Raw genomic sequence first — 20576 nt, 5'->3', positions numbered from 1 at the left:
CCGTCCCTTGAAAACAAGGTAGCAGTAGCACTGTTTTAGCTAAAACAGCAGCATCTAGTGTAGATAATGGTTAATGAACAGAGATTTTAAAAGAGTACTCATAATGAAACTGCTCAAATTCACTCTAACAAATAACCAAATATATCAGATCAGAATATTTGTTGCAGAAAGACTGTAATAAGTCAAGCTACCATCAGCCTTGTCAAGTATTTCAACTATTCTTTGTACTTCATAGAAGTATCTCATCAAGATACTTCAACTTTTATGACTGCTGCACTAAAACAAGGTTATCTAACTGGAAGGGGAAAATCTAGGCCTCAGATTCCCCCAAGAAGCTGCAGTGGCTTCACAGGTAAGATTATGTATGAACATGAGGATAGTATCTCATCCAGGATCTTTAATAAGGACTACTCATTTTAGGGGACTGGATCCAAAACTACAATAATATTTGAGTACCTAATTCTTAGGCATCCAGTTCCCATGGATCAGTGTTCCAATTACAAGGCCAAAATTTTCACTTTGAGGTAAAAGCATGGAGCACCAAACAGCTCTGAAGGTTTTCCACATGCTTTGTTGTTGCCTAGTTTCATAGCCATCTTATATTTTCTGTAGTTTTGCATCCACAAGTTATCTCTTGTCTGATACTTAAACTGTAAGCTCTATACGCCATCCTTTTATAAGGCACCTAGAACAACAGGGCCCTGCTGTCTGACAGAAATTGTCAGTGCTACCCCCATACGAGTCATAAATAATAATAACTGTGAATACAACTGTGATTTTGTGTACAAGCATGCCTGGAGGAGCCATTCAAGTAACTCTCAAACTGATCATCAAGGGGTTTGTTTTTCCACTGCCTTGAGACATTTGTCCCTGAGTTTAGAGAGACTACTGTCATTGTGAAGCTTTACCAGACCCAGACAATAGCATTTCACACCCTTTGGATGGCAATGTAGGACTCAAGACAATGGTAAATCAAGACCTTCACTGTGGAATGGTCTGCAATCCTTGAGAGGACACCAACTAGTATGAAGGGAGACTATTTCACTTGAACAACAACAAAAAAAAAAAAAAAAAAAAAAAAGAAAGAAGAAACTTTTCAGAAAATTGGTCTGAACTCTTTCTTGGCGACAGCTGTTGGCTTATTTTTAAGTTTGGTTTTCCCTCGTTTTTGAGACAGCAACTATTCTTCTCATCTTCTAAGCCCAGGCTTGTTTCCAGAAATGAGATCCACTCACACTACTCTTAGCTCGAGGCTGTTTGATTCTATGATTAGCAGCCGAGTGAGAGCAGGCAGATTTAAATCTCTACTACAGGCATGTTGTCCATAAAGGGTAGCAGGACAATGTGATCTCTTCACAGATAATAGATGCCACCCTCAATATCAATAACCACAGAATGCTAAGTTGGGTCCCAGAGGTCGATGATAGGATCTGCGGGGGTTCAGTCTCTGTCAATGGAGATTCTTCCCACAGTTTCAGGATTTCCTATCCTGAAACTGGAAGTGCATGCCAAAACTTCTAAGATGCTTGCATTATGTTTTGGGACACAGGCAGTTGCATGAGGAGGCACACATATTTACTGTATTTGTCAGAACAGAGCTGCCTGTGTGTAAGTGTACATGCATTTTTTGCTTTGCTTCAAAAACAGCTGAGGTAGGAACATCAGACCCCAAGGCTTTTTGGGGTGGGAAGAAAGAGGTTAGTGTTCCTGGTGGCTGAATGGACTCAAAATTCCACCCAGATGCATTGGACAATAGTATTAATCTTTCTCTAGTATGGCAGTAGAAAGGAACTGAGGGTTAGGAAAAGGCCTATCTGTACACATGAACATATTCTAAGCAGGAACTGGGGAAAAAAATTGCTATTGTCCTAATAGTGGCTACCCTTAAGTCCTAATTCCAGGAGGCATTCCTTGTGCTGGCTAGAGGTCAGGAGCAGCTGGAAGGTTTGTCATCCTATCACCCTCAGCCCTCCTCTTCTTTCTTTTTCCTGGTACAGATGTTGGTGTTAGTGGTGGAAATGCAAGCAAGGAGAATGCAGCTGTAACTCATACAACAGCACAGCCTTCGTTGTTGACAACACCTGAGCCATGGCACCTTTTGGTGACTCAAACGCCAGCCAAGGAAAAAGCCAAAGAGGGTGAAACTGTGATCTTAAATTGCCACTTTAACAGTCCACGACGTCCCTCCCTGACTGATCTGATGGTGAAGTGGTACAAAGAAGATGAAAAGGGGCGGGTGGACCTGCTAGAAAACAATGTGACCGTCTTGCCAAATAACTCCAGGGTTTTCATGAGTGGAGACTTGTCCCAAGGGGATGCCTCCCTGGTGATCCTCAACGTGACAACTAGTGACCATGGTATTTATTTCTGTGAGGTTACACTTCCAGACGGGAAGGTGGTGACAGGAGATGGCACAAAGCTCAGGATCAGGAGGGCTCTGGGTAATATTTGATGTTATTTACTTATTTTCTCCTTCTTTCTCCTCCAAAACTGTCCTACACGCTTGCAGAAAGAGGGAACTTGGCCTGTTTGGCCTCTAGCAGCCTGGTGTCATGGAGTGTGATTGCTCTATAGCATTTCTCATTACTTTTGTTAGGCCAGCTAATTTTGATTGTCTTGCCTCTATAAACAGTCACACAGGTATTATAAGGAAGGACATCTACAACCAAAAAAGGAAGGAATAATTTTATCACTAAAATAAAGGTCAGTGCCAAGGATGAAACAGACAAGTTCTCCTGTACTCACAGCTCAGTTTGGCAGAATCCCCATGAGTGACAGGTGTCAAGATACCAGCTCAGGGAACATCTCCAAACTCCTTTTTTTTGACATTATTTCCCTCCAACCCACTAACTTGCATATTCATTCCTCAACTCTGGACGACATAAGTAATCCCACAATAAACATGAGGATGACATTATATCATTTCTGCTTGACTTCATTAATATTAAAATCAAAACAGCATTAAAAGTGCCATGCTATGTTTTCTTAGCCTCACAGACACTAGGCATATTAAGTAAGAAGATAACTTGCTTTGCCTTTATCAGCTGAAAATGTCAAAGCAGCTTTCCTTTTTATGAAGGCTAAATACATTCCAGCCCCAACAAATCAACACATCAGAAGGTTTATTATCTTATTATCTAATTAACAAAAAATAGCACCTTCTGTGTCAAGAGTAAATTATGCAAGTGCCATTTCCCCCGTATTCATTACCAAAGCTTCTAGCTCACTGAGAATCACTAAGCCTTTGCCCTCTTGAGCCTGAGTTCTTCCGTTACTAATTTTTATAAAACTACTTAGTTTGAACGGTAGCACTAACAAGGCAGGAAAACTGTGTCCTGCTGCAAAAGCTTGGTCATGTGTCTACTGAAGTCTCCGATCAACTTGATCTCATAGTCTCAGTAGCACAGGTTACTCTTGCGATGTCTGCACCCTGTCCAAAGTAATTGCCTTTCTGTGTTCCTGAGAAGATGAAATATATCATTTCTGCACTACAATGGAATTAAAGGGACAGGAGAATATGAGAAATGTAATTCATAAAGAAATGTTACGTGACACAAATCCACACTGTCCAAAAACTTATCTAAAATTAAAAAGATAAATTAGCTGACTCTCTTAACTTATTCATTACAGGAAGCAAATGACATATATTTGAAGTAAGATAAGTAATGGTTCTACAGCACCTTCATTGCCCTCACTTACCCGATGAAATGAGCAGCCCAACAAATGGGTTTCAACTACAGGATACCTCCCTGTATGCGGGAGAAAGGAGTGGGGTTTTTTACTGATGAGTTGCAGCCACTTTACTGCATGTCCATCCATTCAGCTGGGTAGCACAGAGCAATGGCTGCTCCTGTGAACGGGTGGCCGAATGCATGGAAACCTATGTGTGAATATGGTAGCAAAACCATCCAAATCTTCTAGTGAAGCTTAAATATAGTTGCATAGATATATGTAGTGAATGCCTGATCATACTGTAATTGTAGATAAAACTGGAAGGGTTTTAATCACTCTTCTATTACCTTTCCTGAGTGACTGACATGGCAAAATGATTACCATGAGCATGAGGCAGTCACTTAAAATCTGATCAGATCAGAGGTGCCCCATTGCCTAGCCAGGTCCCCTCTAAAGAGACATTCCTACTCTGGCAGACTCAAAGCCACAGGGCAGATGCTCTCCATGCTGCCTCCCATAACTCTTGCAATGGTCCATCCTACTGTGCTCACCTGAACAAAGGCTCTTCCTGACACATCCTTCAGACCCAACAAATAATAAAGCCAGAATGCTAACGTGTTGTTATCTTAAAGAAGAAGGGATCATCCCATCTCTGCCAGGCAACAGTCCCAAAGAGCAACGTATCAAAGAAAGGACTTCAGTGGAGCTCTTCCCACCCTCTGGTGCTGTCTCCTTTGGAGGTAGCCAGGGACGCTGATGATTTTCTCAAAATTGTCAGAGTATTTTTTCCATTCGAAAATAAAGCATACAGGCATGAGTCCCATTAATTCAGGCAGCAGCATCTCTTGCCATCCCATAACATCCAGCTGTTAAGGGAGATTGCTAGGGAGATGGGGCTGTCCTATCTCTAAGTCCCCAGAAAGCGTAGCAGCTTCCTTCATAGGAATGAAGAAAATCAATAGCTCTGTAGTGCAATACACTTTCTCCCGTGTAGAAGCCCATGATTTCATGTCAGACAAGACTTCAGCATAATCGATATCATAGTAAGTAGCTTCCTCTGCAGTAAACGTGCTGGCTGCATTGCATATATTTGCCTGGACAGCATCATACCTTATCCTCTCTGCCTTCCCTTCTCCCTCAGGCTTGTTTGGTATAGAAGAATCCATTGGCACAATCATTGGAGTTGTAGCGGCTGGTATCGGAGGCGTAGTGGTTCTGATCATTGTTCTAACCCCGCAGCTGAGGAGGTGTGTCCTCTGCATGAGACAAGGTTCTCACCAAGGTAAGGAACACAAATAAAAACCTTGCTTGAAAAATTAACCAAATCACCTATTTCCAAAGGTACTTCTTTTTTAACTTAAGGAGGAATTAGCCATTTATTTACCTCTGGTCAGACATGGAGTCTGATTCAGGAAATAAGCGTTGTGGATGAAACTCTTACAGTTTAGCCAGTATAGCTGGCTCTATATTCCATCTCTTTTTCAGATAGTTCTTTGCTTATGTTGGGTGGTGCTTCATGCATGGGCCTAATGAGTTACCTATGGACAAAACAATAAGATCTTTAATTGCCACTTTCAGCAAAGAATTGTTCAATGCAATGATGCTGCTTCTTTTGACAAAGTCCTGGGTCTCCTTCAGTTCTTTTAGGTTTATGCCGAAGGATGGTTCTTCCTCCCACCAACCACATCCTTACACCTGTATTCTTGTAATGCTCATGTACAGAAACCTTGTGATGGCCTACGTGTATGTGTGAGGTGTGGTTTGTAAAAGCCCGGTAATATCTTTTATTAGATCAGCTAATCAGGTTAGGAAAACTAGGCTTTTTTTGTCACACATGAAAAGAGGCTGATGTACCTGAAGGCTTGTCTGTTTTTTCCAGCTCTGTCAGCTGGTCTAATTAGAGTAGACTGACACTGAAGGCTGGATTTGGAAACGAGCTTCGTTCCAATTTTGTGCAACCCAAGATGTGATCTGCGTTTCAGACCGGGCTCAGCTGATTTTTTACTTTCAGTGCGGAGCCGTGCGATTTGCACCTCTTCTCCCACCAGTCAAAGATCTTGCTCGGTCTGCTTAAAAAAAAATAAAAAAATAAATCATTAAAAAAAAAAAAAATCCCCTGCCTGAAGGGATGAAGGAGGAGCTGCTCCTGCCATTCCCTGGAGCGCTGCCGCCACCCCACGGCCATGCTGGCGGGGACAGGGACACGGCCAGGAGCTCTGCCCCTCTCACCTCACCGGGGAGGCCCTAACAGCCCTTGCTGAGAAGCCCACCTGCACCCCTAAGCTGGTGCTGCCCCTGCAGCATCATCCTTTTGCATCTCTCTGTGTGAAAAGAGTTCACAACTTCTTTACTTGCCCGAAAGCCTTGGAAGAGTTCACTGTGTTGTGCTAACTCTGTATCGCTCACTCGCTCTCCCCTTTCCTTCTTGCTCTGCGTAGCTTGAGGTGCAGCATTGCAGGAGTCGCTGGAAGATGCAAAGCCCACAGGTGGAACAACTTCTGATGCCTTGTAAGCCAAAATTGGAGCTCTAGATGGAATAAAAGCCTTTGCCTCAGTACATGTTGTCTTTGGCACCTTTATTTTTGTTAGTCTGTTTCCTTTTCCTGCAGCTTTGAGAGCCACGGTGGCATATTCAGCATCCTCCTGCAGCAAGGAGCAAAATAGCCTTTTGTGAAGAAATCTGTGTTATCACCTGCCAAAACCCCACTTAGTCTCTGAATCTAGACTCTGATGAGGTACCTTGGGTCTTTCCCTGCCATTACTTCTTATTTTAAAGGTGGTGCTCAAAGCTTCTCAGCTGTCCTCCAGAAGAGACAGCAGGAGCCTGACCTACCCAGGCCCCCCCAGCTGTTAGCACCTACCCAAGGAAGTCAAATGTGTTGCTTCTCAGGGTGCAGCTGTGGCTCCCGTCTGTCTGCGCCTCTCGGTATAGAGGCTCTTGTCCTTTTGATTTGCTCCAGCCTACAGGCTTGTAACAGAGAGCCAGAGAAGGCCCACCTGAACATAGCTACCTATGGCTGAAAGAATGGGATTTGCTTTTACTCTTGCCGGAAGGAAATATAGCCTCAATATAAGCCTCCAATACCCTTAAAAAAAAAATGACTGTTGAAAGATTTGCTTGACATGACTAATGTTCTCCATAGCCCCCCATTTGCTGATATGTCAGTAATTGATACCGAGGTGGTCAGTGACCAGGGGACATGCCAATATAGGTGACCATCTCCTTTATGTATAGGAGAGCAGCATATCAGCTCTGAAACATGTGTAGCAGGTGAGGAATATGTTCTTTTACAAAGTATGGAGGTGTCTACTAGTAGGTAGAAGTCAGAGACCTTTGCTGGCCTGGAAACAGCAATAACCTGGTGTAACTCTGCTCACCTTTGAACACACCTCAGCAGTATTCCCAGTGCTATGAGGCAGGAACGTAAGGGATAAGATAACTGGCTATACACACACACACACACACATCCCCCCCCACAAGAAAGGATGGAGCCCTGCCCTGGGCCAGACTCTGCTCTTCCTTCGGGTAAGAAGCAGAGCTCCTCCAAGCACAAATAAGGATTAACGAGGCATCATCTGTCCCCTCTTCTCCTTCAGGTCCAGGAAAATAAAGTGGGTCACTCTACTTCCAGACTGGCATGTCTTAGGTCTTCAAAGGCCAGTGTATCTTTTCACAAAGGTGGAATTTTTTTTTTTTTTTAACAAACAAATTCAGCAGAAGCCTCTACATATTTTCCAGATCATGCAAATGTGTGGGAGTTGAAGGTCAGTCAATGCGAAAGGACAAAAAAGCTGTTTGGTGACGGGTGATGTGTTCCCAGTGCACTGCACACCAAACCCTCTGTTTCTGCAATCAGGGCAGGATCTTAACCTTCAGCATGTATGTTACCCTCTCTCTCCTCTCCATATAACATGGCCTGATAGAAATTCTCTCACACCACTGTTAGCTCTGGCAAAACAGGTAAAATTTTATTCCAGCGCCTTCAGATTCAAAGCGTTAGAAGAAAGGGCCTGAAAAGACTATTCTGCCCCTCCATATCTGAAATGGCAGGTGGGATGAGTCTGTCCACATAAAAAGTTTGGCCAGAGGATTAAGAGTGGGTTGTACGGGGCTGCTCCCCAACACTTGGCTGCTTCTTGGTCACACAGGCACACCATTTTTTCACACCGGTCTGTCAGGTTATCTGCAAAAGACAATGTGAGTGAAGGATGAGAGATTCTATATTGGATGAAGGCAAGAAAGAGTTTTAAGGGGAACGATTCCCTGTTAAAGCAATTCTTAGGGAACAGAGGCTGCGGGAGCAGGAAGGGAGAAGGACTGACATGTCTTGTTGTGTGTGGATGTGACCCTCCCCTCTCCTGTCTCTGTCAATGGGTCTAACCTTAACTGTGACCAAGAGCATCAGAAAATAGCAGCTAAATGTAAATTGAGAATACTTATAAAATTTTGCCCATCACAGAGCGCTCCATGCTTCTAGAGCTGTGTGAACAATGGGGGTTTAGTTCAGTGTCTGAAGATAAAAAAGAAAACTATTTTAGCTTAGCCCGATCTAAAAATATTCCATTTTCCCTCAGTCATCTTCCCTTTTAACTCCTCCCTCTGCACATCAGACCAATTTCAAAAGAAAAAATGCTGCTTTGAAAGGAAGAGACTCCCGGAGGGACATTTGGAAACCTGAGCACATAGAAGTACCCACCAGGCACCCTTCACTCATGCTCTACGAGTTGCTCTTACGTCTCTCTGATCACAGCAGAGGAGCCAAGGAACTCCACAGCAGGGTCAGGTACCTGATTTTTATGAGTCAGCAGCTAATGAAGCTGATCAAAATCATACATATGGCACTATTTCTAATGCAATTACATGACTCCACGATTAGGTAAGGACCATAAGGAACATCAAAGCAATGAGCTCAGGTGGCTACATCGCAAATTACTGATTTGGGGTTAATGAACCCCATCTCACCTATAGGTTGTTTAAATGCAGCCGTTGGGCTGATATTACTTCAAAGCACAGCGCCTTGTTTGTTTGAGGATTATCTAACACCCACCAAACTCTGCACTAGGCAAAGTTTAAAGTGTGGCTTCATGCCAGTGCACATGGGTTTTGCTCCAAAACCAACTGCAAATAGTACAGGAATCTTCCCAGATTTCACTGGTCTGTGCTGTATCAACCCTGTATCTGACAACTCAGAAGAGTCCATATTTCTCAAGCTTTTCTGAAGAGAGTCACATGTTTACCAGTAAAAAGTGTTTCAAGGGTCCCACCAATGAAGACTCAGTACTAAATCCATTTTTTTCTTAGCTTAGTCTGATTTTCTCCTTAGCCTCTGCTCCTTGAGTTCTTCCTATGCTGTGCCAGCAACTGTTAGTTTAATGTGAGTACAAGAGTCTGGATTGGTAGTCATTTCTGTTAGAGCAGAATAATTTTTTTGTCCAGCCCTCAGAACTTAAAGCCTTTTCTATATTCCAGATATTTATCGAATGGAATTCTCCTACACAGGATGGCACATCTGGACTGAAAAATATGGTTTTGCCAATTTTTTGCATTCCACAAACAAAACTGCCTAACAGTAGCAAAAGGAGGAGAAGTCCTAGGTAAAATAAATTTCTGTTTAATTCACCTGAGAATATCAGTGTTTATGACATGATGCCAGTCAACAGGCATATATTTCCTCTTGCACAGAAAGGACAGTGCAATCAGTTCTGCTTCTGATGTTTCTGGACATCACTACCCTAGGCCCAGCAAAAATGCCTGGAAATTTAATTCTTCATCCCTTTTTGTTTGAATGGAATCAGACATTATACCTTCACAAGTCAGCAAAACCTCTGTGCTGTAGCCTGGGGTAAGAAATTTGCCTTCAGAACACATTTCTATTGTTCCTCCCCATGGGGGCTGTCAGGGGAGGTGAGGCCTGCTGAGGGCTTGTGGAGAACAGTTGATGGATGCTTCTCAGGTCTTGCCTGGACACCAGTTAAGGAATTAATGACATCGGTTTAACTAATGGTTGTTAGCCAGGCTAGAACAACTGCAGCCCAGTGCACTCTTATGGGACATACATTGCACATGTCTCATGGACTTGATGATACGTATCACATCCACAACTAGGATTGTTCCTTCACAGCAAAAAGAAACAGGAATTTTTTTTTTCATAACAAAATAGCTAGCAGAAAATATCAGAGAGCTATGGAAATAATGAGTAAGCGGGAATGAGAGCAGTTATACATTAAAGCAATACATTACTTAGCCAGTATTCTGTATTTAATAGTTGTTCTGGCACTTGGAAAACAGCAACTACAGATGTGTTGTGCCACATCCTGTATTTGTTGGCATATTCTCAGCTGCTGGGGAGGCTGAGGGTTGCACCAGTAGGCTATGGTCTTCTGGCGAGGTAGAAATAGTCTTTTAATGTTCAAGCAAGTAGCTTTGATGGTATGGGGACAAGTTTTACTCTCACATGTTTCTTTTCAAACTTTTGAAGTGTTCTACAATGGATTTTACCATCGGGGACTTTTTGGAGACTTAGAAATAGAAGTGACAAATTCTAAGACTCAAGTCATCTGGTGTATGTCAAAACAAACTGGTGTGAACCACTGACGGGCTGTGACTGTGCAATTCAAGACCTTCTTGACTGGGTGCCAGCTGTAGAGCTGAGCACAGCTTACACTCGCTGCATGCCTGTGGCACTCGAGAGCATTTGACTCTACAAGTTTCAGAATCTCCGCTGGATCCCTCAGGCTTTAGGCTGGAGTCCCGCATGAGGCAAAGATGCAAGTTGGAGCCCTGTTTAACCTGTCTTACAGACACGTGTGATAGCATGGCTCTTCTCTAGTACATAATGGTAAGTAAAGCAGTGAAGAGACCTGCTGGAGGGAGGCCACGGGAAGCAGTGGTCCCAGGCAGACCATTGCACAGCTTTGGGAAGGTGTCGGTAAGGGGCAGATGTGCTGAACGCGGGTGGACAGAGAGCCTCCAGAGAGACATCTGCATCCTTGCCAAACTGAGATGGCTTGCTGGCTCCACGGGCCCTACTCCCACTCTTCAGCCTGGGGTGGACTCGGGTTACGTGGGACGGGTGGTGCTGGACCTCCAGCCTTCCTCTCCGCTCCAGCTGGGGACTCTTGGCAAACCTAGTCATCCAGGCAAAGGACAGGAAGAGAGCTTGGAGGAGAACAGACATTGCCCAAAGCAGCTTTAAACCCATTTCAGCATGCACAGACCTACTTCTGAAGCCCATAAAACTATTAGGTCGCCCTATGCCCCTGTGGAGGAGGGAACGAAATGAACCCAACATGAGCATTTCCTTACCACACCGCACAGTGTTCTGCTCACATGCCCACTGGTACCGCTGTGCCTTGGGGCTGCAGCCCTCCTTCTCTGCCTTGTCATAGCAGCAGTCGTGCCTGTGGCAGCACCTGGGAGAGAACAAAAGGCAGAGACTGGGCTCAGGCATCCTGCATGTTTTGCTCAGGGGTGTTTGCACGTACTCCAGGAGTGCTCCACTCAGGCACCGCTTAGGACAGCAGTGTTTGCCCCAGTCTGTCAGTAAATTGTTGATGAACCAAGTGTCCTGACATCTTTTTGAAAGCTCACATGGCTCTGGAGCTCATCAATACCATATTTGCTCCCCTGTCCATTGTGCTTCTTCCTCTGAGCTTTTACCCTCAGAAAGGCAGGTGTGGTCAACACGGTAATCCCACTCACTGAAACGGAGCAGAAGTGTTACTATGAGGTGCGTGACCATTTTAGGTTTAGACCCATCTCAGAACGTGGTATTGGGATATTTCTTGCCTTCCTGAGCATCACCGAGCAGCTTCATCTCTTCAGTTCACCTGGAGCTGCCACATGCTCTCTGTCTTAGCCAGTTTCTGAGAGCTAGCTACAAACTCATCAGCCTCACTGGTGGAATTCATACCAGTTAACTTCAGATCCCTAAATGTAAACATGTCCATCTAAGGTATTGATCTATGCTGCCTTTATGCATGTCTGGGACACAGTACATATTATCATGCTGCAGAGATCTAACACAGGTGAAAAACATTGCATTTGAACAGGCAATTGTTTTTCATTGACCATAGAGGGGGCTGAGGGTGACTAGCTCAGCTGATGATATCTGTCCTACAGATTAGTCAGTGAGATAATTCCCACCACCAACTACTTCAGAATTTATAGAAAATTTGATCCCCACTTGAATTTTATTCTGGTAGTTTAGTGATTCAAAATACACAGAGAAAAGATTCAGCACTTGAGAGGTTCTCTGGCTTCTCCAGAGACCCATTGGGAGCTGCCAGTACTTCACCCAAGAGCTCAGGAACATCACAAACTTCACCACCCCCTGCTGCGCGAGGATTTTGCCCTTTTAGAAATTGGTTTATGGATATGAGGGCTGGTGGGCTGTGTGAGGTGAAAAAGCCCAGGGGAAAAAAAAAAAAAAAAACAAAACCAACAAAACAACAATTTTTGAAACGCAAAGAGGATCCACCACTGATGCAAATTCCAGTAACATGACTGGAACTAGATCAGGTGAATCATGTGAAAGAGACAACACAACCAGACCAGTCAGATCAAATTCAGCCTTCAAGTAACCCCTGTGATTACACACAGGCTGAATTTAGTCCAGTGTGCTTTCCCTACCAACTGAGTTCCTGATTTAGTAATTAAAGTAGCAATTTCATCCCACAGATGAATCTGCAAACTAAATGCCTTTTTTTCTCAGCTTGCAAAGATGAAACCTATGTGATGATTACAACCGGACTACTCGCTGCTTTGTGAAACCTAGAAATTTAGGTTAGCAGTAGCAGGCTAGTATCTTCCCTTATGCCAGCTCCTCAAAAGGGCTTTAGAATGGGACTAAACCCTATGGAATATATGTATCTAGAAAAAGCTTTCCCATGAGAAGTTACTGCAACCGCTGTAATTGAGAAGACCTTATTCAGCTCATGGAACTGATTCGGTTGGACACGATGGCAGTAACAGGCTGTGGGTCAGATCTTTGCTGGTTCAGTAACACCCCATTCCTGGGCTTGTCCTGAGATGTTAGAAGTGAAAGGCCAAAGGAGAGAAGAATCTGCAGCCTTGTGGGAAGTATGAAGGTCCCAGCTTTCTCCAGTGTATGAGTTTCTGTGTGATGTGCCATGTTATGACTGGGACGGACTATGGCACTGAGCCAGAACGGGGGCACGTGTCACCTGGAGGCGTTGCTGTAGCCAGGGGCATCCTGGCTAACATACCTGAAGCTGCAGCACAGCCTCATCTGTCCTCAAGGAGGTAGATGGCAGAGTGGTCCCATCATGGGTATCTCCTGTGTGGGGGATAGAGCACAAGAGGCCACAGTGGAGAGCTGCGAATCGGGCTGAGCTGGGGCAGAGTGGCAGCTGTAGAAATCATAGGGTTTATGAGGTCTGAATCAGCAGCCAAATCAGTAAAGTTGGTGTCAGTGATGGAGGAGTGTGGGGAGGAGGAACAACACAAAGGTAGACAGGCAAAGGGAGGAGTTAGGACCCTGCAGGCCAAGGGAATGAAATTGCTCTTCATGGAGAGCCAGAGGGAACAAACAGGAACAGAGGTAGGAGGAGAAGAAGTGAGAACAGATCTTGGAGGGGGTGAAAGGTGGTCTGTGAATCAGGCAGGACAAACAAATGAGCACTAGAGAGGTGTGCTAGCTAGTTGTGAGAACTCACTGCTCCTTAGCTGCCTTGGCAAAGTCAGGGGGATTGCATAAATTCTGTAGGACCGCAGGATTTGAGGCACAATTCTGCTTCCCCTTACATCAGTTCCTCCTGACGATACCAGTGATTGCAGCAGGGTGACATGTAGCTTACACCAACAAAAAGCAAGGCTTTGACTCATACGTTATAAAGATCTCTTTCAGATGCTCTGAAAGAACTGCCAGGGAATGAAGAGTGAGGAAACCTATCGTTGTCCTTTGCCATCTTTGATGGTCCTGTCCTGCCTGGAAATGCCCTTTTCTGTACCTGGGTCAGAGCGTGGTGTTAAGTTTTTAATAACCTGCTAATGCTTGGCTAGACCAATGCAAACAAGAGTCAGCCAACACTATGGCAGAGCACTGGTCAACAGGTATGGAAAACAAATACAACAGTGTCATCTAGTTAGTAAGCAGCTTATTCATCACATCTGGGCTCGGAGACAGCCCTAATGGCTACAGACAGCTCTGGCTGCCCCCCAGGGATGAGCTGGCCAGACTCCTGCCATTGAGCAAATGCCATTAAGGTAAGAATTTCTCATGTTGTGTTTGTCACAGTAAAGCACAGCCACCACTGTGTGTCCTTTTGTTTTGCTTTAACTCAGCAGCTGAGGGCAAATCTAACTTTTCCCTATGAATTTCTCAGGACTTGGATGAGCCATATATGCCATCTTCCCTTTCATGGCATTTGGTGTTTTCAGGGAGATGTTAATCACCTTCCAGTCCTGCTTCACAAAATGAGTTCTGCAGCAATCCAGGGGAACAGAAAGGGGAAGGAGAAACAAATCTATTGACTTTATGTGGAAGAGATACCATTATGTCTTGAAGTGATGGGCCTGTGAGAGTGGAACAAAAGGGAAAAGGTAATTACTGACAACTCCACATCAAAGACAGTGTGTGAAATAAACCTTATAAAAGGATTACCCACTCCACATTTTTTTTCTTTTCCCATAAAAGAGAGGTGTTTAAAAGCACTCTAGCCCTGTCTAGACAGATTGACTGAATTACTCACAAGAAAATCACTCCTTTTGTAGGGGTCTCCATAACAAACCTAGAAGTGTCAAGGGGGTGAGTCATTTCAAACAGTGTTTGTCACTCAATGCAAGTAGTTTTGCCATTCTGCTTCTTTCTTTTGTAGAATGGCAAATATGGAAAATAATGTGGTCACTTTGACGGGCATAGGGTACTCAACCACACTGATTTTTGCAGCAGTTCTCAGTAACAGATATCAAAAGATTCCTTTAGGAAACATAAAATGGAAACTGTTAGGGTTGAATCTAGTAGGGGCATTGACGATTCTTTGTAGCTAAGAACCTAGCTAAAAATGTTTGTTTTTTTTGTTTTTTTTTTTTTTTTTTGCAACCAGGCATTGCAGCTAAGGAATAATAATCAATGCACTTAAAGGATCAAGCTTCCTCTTTACAAACTGTCTGGTATTTTGAGGCATTTCCATTTGCAGAGTCTCATTTTCTACTGTTAGGATAAAATCCACCTCCCATGGAAGCTGAATGGTGGCTGAAACAGTGGCTGACAAACACATGATCATATTTTTCTCCCTCTCTGTCTCTTTTTCAGGAATGCTGACTGCTTGCACCTCCCAGAGTCACCTAAACTTGGGGGTCACCCAACGTCTATGGAAAACAACTTTTAGGCGACTCCACTTAACCCCATTAGTAAAATAAGAACTCCAAATTAGTGAAGTCATGTTTTACTTTAATGACCTGATTATGAGAGTTGGTAAAGGCCTAACAAAAATAGAGAAACACATTTACAGATGCTGCTGTAGGTGGTGATAAGCAGGTCAAGAGATATTACTGAAAATTAAAAGAAATCTCTACACCTGAAACCTGTGACACTTTGTAGGCAGTTACTCATTATTTGTAAGCCCTGTATCGACTGTTTCAGACTAAATATTTCACAGATACAAACCAGGAATGTGAAGAGAGGGCTCTAGGAGCGAAACGTCTTGCTGCATTAATGAAGACATCTCCACTAGTTTCAGGGGATACTTGCTCTTTTATGCCCACAGAGGAGTTGGCCTTTAACCTTGGCATCTTTTCTTCCTTTTTTTCCTTTTTCTGTCCTGCCAGTTCAGCAAAATTTTGGTTCTGTAGCGATGCAAAACGTCTCCAATGGCTGGATAATCTGGAAAGCTCAGTTTCCTTCGCAGTGAGCTGCAGGCTGCCTTCACTCCCACTAAAAGCAGCGCTTGCCTATCAGTAGCACCTGGCCAGTTGACTGTAGATAAACAGATAGACTTGTGTATTCTGTCTTTGCCGTTTAAAACCAGACAAGTCTGTGAATAAAAGGCTCAGAGAACACAAGAGTCCATCGTGCTCAAGATTTACATGTATGCTAATTGCAAAGTACAAGAAAGAAACCTTTGATTGCAACACCTCCTAAACTAATTGCTTTAAGCCTTGGGAATAACAAGCACAGCATCTTCCCCACTAACAAAGAGAGGTAATAACACCACGCTCTCCCCTGTTGTTGTTCTTCCTTGATTCAGTGTGAACTAACAGGCAAGGAAGGCAACAGGTTTGATTTCTCCTTGCGATGATCTGGATTTCTTCCACGGGATAAACAGCAATATTCTCATCACTGCCATTTTTAGGACCTGGGTGAAATAACTCTCCAAACACATTGGTCACTCTCCTTTTTTTCCAGGCAAGGCTTGCTCTCTATGAATAAACATGCAGCTATTTCATGAAATCATACCCTAGTTCCTCATTTGCCCTCCATCCAACAGACTACCAGGTCCCAAGAGCTTTGCTCTCATCCAGAAGGTGGTTAAACCCTCATTCACACGCATCCTCACTCACAATTCCCCAGTGCTGTTCATATATATTAAGTTCCCTCCTCCACAAGGCAGTAACGATTCCATGGAGTCACAGGAGTACAAACAGGGAAGAGTTGAGAGACCTGCACCACTTCTGGACACATACCCGATGTTCTTCTTACCAGTCTGTTTTATCTTTAGGCCAGCCTTGTCCTCCCAGTCCACAGTAGCATCCATAGCCTATATATGCCAAGGGAGACCGTCTCGTGCCACACGATATAGCTCCTGCCAATTCGGTGATTCCTCGGGTGTGCAGTGAATGGGATTTTCCCAGAGCACCTTTCCAAACTGCAAAGACAGGACATGGCTACACAGAAGGATTAAACACACCTGACACTGATTTTCTTAAACTCCTTAAAGGGGGGATTTTTTTGGTTTTGACTGGTTGGTTGGGTGCAGCCTTGGCAATCTAATTAGACGTGACATTCAGCCTGCAAAGGGGACTCTGCAGGGGCCTTACCTGAGGGTTGGGATAACCAGGAGGCAGATGCAGAATCACCCAAGCAGGATATTTCTGCAGAGAGCACTCAATTCAAGGATGATTTTCTAGCTCTGGGGCGCTAGCACGTGATTGCAGCTATATTGCACCTGGGAGCAGGCTGCCCGGTTTTGCACAGCATGGAGCCCGAGCTGGCAAGCTTTGCAGGGCCTGTGCCAGCACCATGCAGAGCCAACGGGGCTTCAGTGCACCCCAGAGCCCCCAAACCTGGGAAAGCTTAAGAGCGATGCTGTGGTCCAAAGTGGGACATGAAGCAGCAGAGGACAAGCACACAACCAGACCTAAGCTGGGCTCTATGGAAAAAAATTAGGTTTCTATGTTGCCCAGGATGTTTTATGTTATCCAAGTTTCCCTTAGTATTCAGGATACTTTAACCCATTCTCCCGATGGCAAAAAGCTGGCAGTACTATTAATTTGCACAGCAGGCTAGCCACAAGTCCCTGAGCCTGTAAGGTATACTTTGTCAAGGATAGAGTGCCTACATTAGCGAAGACGTATGTATGTTGGCTTTCTTTTGCGTGTTTGGAAGTGCTGGCAGCACTGACATCCGCTTCCGTTATTACATTCCATTTAAGTCGTAACATCAGGTTGGCTGCATTAATTTAGGGGTGAAAAAAAAAAAAAAAAAAGGAGCTCTGTGGTAGCTGAAGTGTGTGGATAGCCACCTAAACCAGTCTGGAGTTTTTTGAGTTACAAGTCTTGCAAGAAGTGTTGTGATTTCACATGTTAATTTTCATTTTTTTTTTTTTAGAAACCAGACTCTACCTTGCAGTAACTGTTACAGAACCAAGAGAACTCTGCCCCTAATACTCAAACCACTGTGATGCTCAGCTGCAAACGCTGATGCTTATCATGTTAATGATAGAAACAGATGGGAGTATTTCTTGCCTGGGTTTACTGTGAAGGACCGAGTGCACTTTGCGCTGCTCTGTAGGGCATGGCAAAGCTACTCACCAGTAGCATCAAAGCCCTCAGACCGAGTGCCTAACCTATCCGCCTGTCCACTCGTGCACAGCTGCTCCGAAAAGAAAAGCCTGCTGAAACGGGGGGACTTTGCAGCATGCTTGGATGGAGAGGGACGTGGTGCCTGGGAGCTGGGAACCCACCACCGGAGTTGCTTTGCCACCTGCCCCTGGCTATTGCAGCACGCTTGACCTCTTCAAAGTGCTGTGCAAACACGGACTAATTAATCCCCTAAACCACCCGAGGACTCAATACTATTATTAAAACAGTTGCTTTCCTTTTAAAACCTAGCCCCTAATCCCCTTGCCTGGGCCCCTGCCTGCATCTCCTGGGCTGGCTCGCCCTCCTAGGCTGATCCAAACCCCAGGGCGAGGACAAGGAGGGTCTCTCCCCAGGAAGGACAAGGCAGGGCTTTGCCCCCCTCTCTGCAGCCCAAGCCCTCAGCAGGACCGAGCGCTGCCCTCCACCATTTCCACCCCAGCAATCAGCAGCTCAGGCTGTCCCCGCAATCGGGGTTTTGCACAGCCTCCTTATACTTCCTGGGGCATTCCTCGGGGATTAAATGCACATTCCTGAAAAAGTAACCACGAGGCTCACCTAAACACTACTCGAGTGTTCAGGTTTTGTGTTAAGAACGCATTAGACGGATGTTATTCGAAACTGGAGAGACGACCTATTTCCCTTGTCTAAACAGCGGGGCTCTCGAGTTAGAAGGGGGCTCAGCCCTCAGGCACCCCAGGGGAAATCACAGACAGTGAGCTGCTCTGGGTTTTGGGTTAAAAATCATGCTTTTTCAACCTGTTGCAGTATGTAGACCCTGAAAGTGTTCCAACAAAGACAAAAACTTCTTTGTAGGTATTCAGGCCTCCTGACAAGCAGCTTGCAATTTTTTTTATCTGTCTTTCGCTGACCTCTTAAGCCAGGACTGCTGGACTTGGTCTGTTGGCCGCTGGCTGAAAACAGCCAAGACTGGTGTAAGGTAACTGCACCTCACCCAGAAGAAGAAAGGCCATTATTCTTTTGGGGATATCTCTGAGGATCAAGGAACTGTAATTATAGCACAGAGCTGCTCATGAAAGTGGAGAGAAAGCCCCAAAGGGAATCCAGCCCAAAAGGCTTGATCAGTGATCTTAGGGCTGTGTGCTCTGCAAGAGCTTGAAATAACATGGGCATCCAGGCAGCCTCTGATGTTCCTATTTCATTCTTTGAAAGCTGGCTGGGTTTTGAGCTGACAGCTGATCACTGCAGCTGAGGTATCAGCCCCAGCAAGTACGTTTCAATACTCAAGTGCACAGCTAATAACTTGACCGAGGACTGAAATTGCTTTTTCTATGCTGGGCAGCCAAGCCAATGCAGCTGGGAAAGCCTTGAAAAAGCCTGAGTCTCCACAGCAGCCTGCGTTTAGCCACATCTCCCATTAGGAGCATGCTCAAACATTAGTTATACTACTAACAGGGCACCTTAGCAGATAACATACCTGCAGGGAGGTGAATCTGACAATTTATACTTTCTATTTCCTGCTTAAATGAGCAGCCTTTGCAGTAGATTAAGGCAAGGGTTTGGGTTTTATTTTGAAACTGTACTGCAAGTATAACCTCAGACCTGATAGTTTAGTGCCGTGTTGCCTCTGTGTGTAGGGGCTTTATGTTAGCAGACATTTATGGCTTTTTTTAACAGTCTTTTTAAAAAATTATTTTAAATTCAGATGAATTGAAAACTGCTTACTCCGTGGTCACTGGTAGAAAAGGAGGGTATTTCTGTGAAGGAACACAGCCACCAACAACTCTGTAGCAGAAAACTATTCAAGAAGAAAATGCCCCGTGTTTATACAGCCCCGGCTATGTGAGCTGCGAGGGACGCGAAGCGGGCAGGCAGCTCCCTAACACAGCCCCTCGCTGTAAAGCTGAACAGAGCCGAGCGGCGCTTTTTTTCCCCTCTCTTGGCCAAACCACACCAAGGTGCCTGGCGTGAAGCAGGCAAAGCTGACGGCCAGGGGAGCGGCTGCCCCGGGGTGGGGGGGGGAGGCATGAGGAGGTAGAAGGACCGAGAGGTGGTACTCACCTGCCTGAAGCAGCAGCAGCAGCAGCAGGTGGGAACCCATGGCCAGATCCTGTGCTCCTGTACGCCGGGGTTCAGCACCTCGCCACGCTGCCGAGCGAGCCGAGGTGTGGGTGTGCTTAATGATCCTCCCCGGGCCGCTGCTCCAGGGTTTATATATACATGGCTCTGTGCCTGTCTGAAGTGAAACACCCTCTCCTGCGATGGCCCCGAACACCGGCCCGTGTCCGGTCCGTCCCCGCAGTGGGCTCCTTGCTGCGTGAGGAGAGGGCAAAGGCTGGCTCTGTTTGCCCAGCATCACCTTTGGGAGGGAGGGGCTGCTGGAAGGACCTTAGGCTGGCGGTTGGTCCCCAGGACGGCCCGAGACACCCAGGCACTAAGCCGGGCTCCTGCTTTAAGCTGTTTGCTTACAGACCCTGGCTAACCTCTGAGTAGCTGCGGAAAAGGGAAGCCTGCAACCGGGCTTTCTGTGGCTTGGGCTCGCTGCTGTGGTGTCCCCCTGGCAAGGATTTTCTCTTTTTATAGATCACTCTTTCCAGACTAATTTTTTTTTTTTTTTAATTATTTTATTTTAAGACTGATTATTTTTCACATTTAAAGAAGAAGAGACAAGACTATAAAAATCCAACAGAAAGAATACTGTTAGCTGCAAGTATCTAATTATAAACTGACCAACAGAGCTAATTCTGCGCCACTCCCAAGGGAAAAATACCTTCTCAGCCTGTTGCTGCACCTGACCGAGACCGACTGATATCTTGAAGACTCATCAGCCTGAGGGGAGGGTCCCAGCCACAGCAACAGCCCAGTGGCTGGGGCCAGTCCCCTGGGGCCAGCTTTGCTCTGG

The 20576-nt window shown here is 45.2% G+C and overlaps 1 protein-coding gene across 1 annotated transcript; it reads right to left on the bottom strand.

The window, feature by feature from the left end:
- Positions 1 to 7618: 7618 nt before the first annotated feature.
- LOC104368974 (phospholipase A2-like) lies at positions 7619 to 19956 on the bottom strand. Its single transcript, XM_033005309.2, has 4 exons — positions 19736 to 19956; positions 16335 to 16500; positions 10979 to 11085; positions 7619 to 7856 (listed from the first exon to the last, which is right to left on the bottom strand). The coding sequence occupies exons 1-4, from the start codon at positions 19773 to 19775 to the stop codon at positions 7693 to 7695; spliced, it is 477 nt and encodes a 158-aa protein (XP_032861200.1). The 5' UTR covers positions 19776 to 19956; the 3' UTR covers positions 7619 to 7692.
- Between the last annotated feature and the right edge of the window lie 620 nt (positions 19957 to 20576).

The sequence above is a fragment of the Tyto alba genome, unplaced genomic scaffold (assembly GCF_018691265.1).
Source record: "Tyto alba isolate M040663 unplaced genomic scaffold, T.alba_DEE_v4.0 Super-Scaffold_14, whole genome shotgun sequence".
NCBI lineage: Eukaryota > Metazoa > Chordata > Aves > Strigiformes > Tytonidae > Tyto > Tyto alba.
Note: the sequence above shows the minus strand (reverse complement) of the source record. Positions and strands in the feature narration are given on the sequence as shown.

What these genes read in the sequence shown, in the direction of transcription:
- LOC104368974 (XM_033005309.2), bottom strand. Translation starts at nt 19,775, where the DNA reads ATGGGTTCCCACCTGCTGCTGCTGCTGCTGCTTCAGGCAG. An exon ending in CCTAAAGATAAAACAGACTG is followed by an intron (nt 11,086 to 16,334) that starts GTAAGAAGAACA and finishes GTTCTCTCCCAG; the next exon opens with GTGCTGCCACAGGCACGACT. An exon ending in GCAGAACACTGTGCGGTGTG is followed by an intron (nt 7,857 to 10,978) that starts GTAAGGAAATGC and finishes TGTCTTTTGCAG; the next exon opens with ATAACCTGACAGACCGGTGT.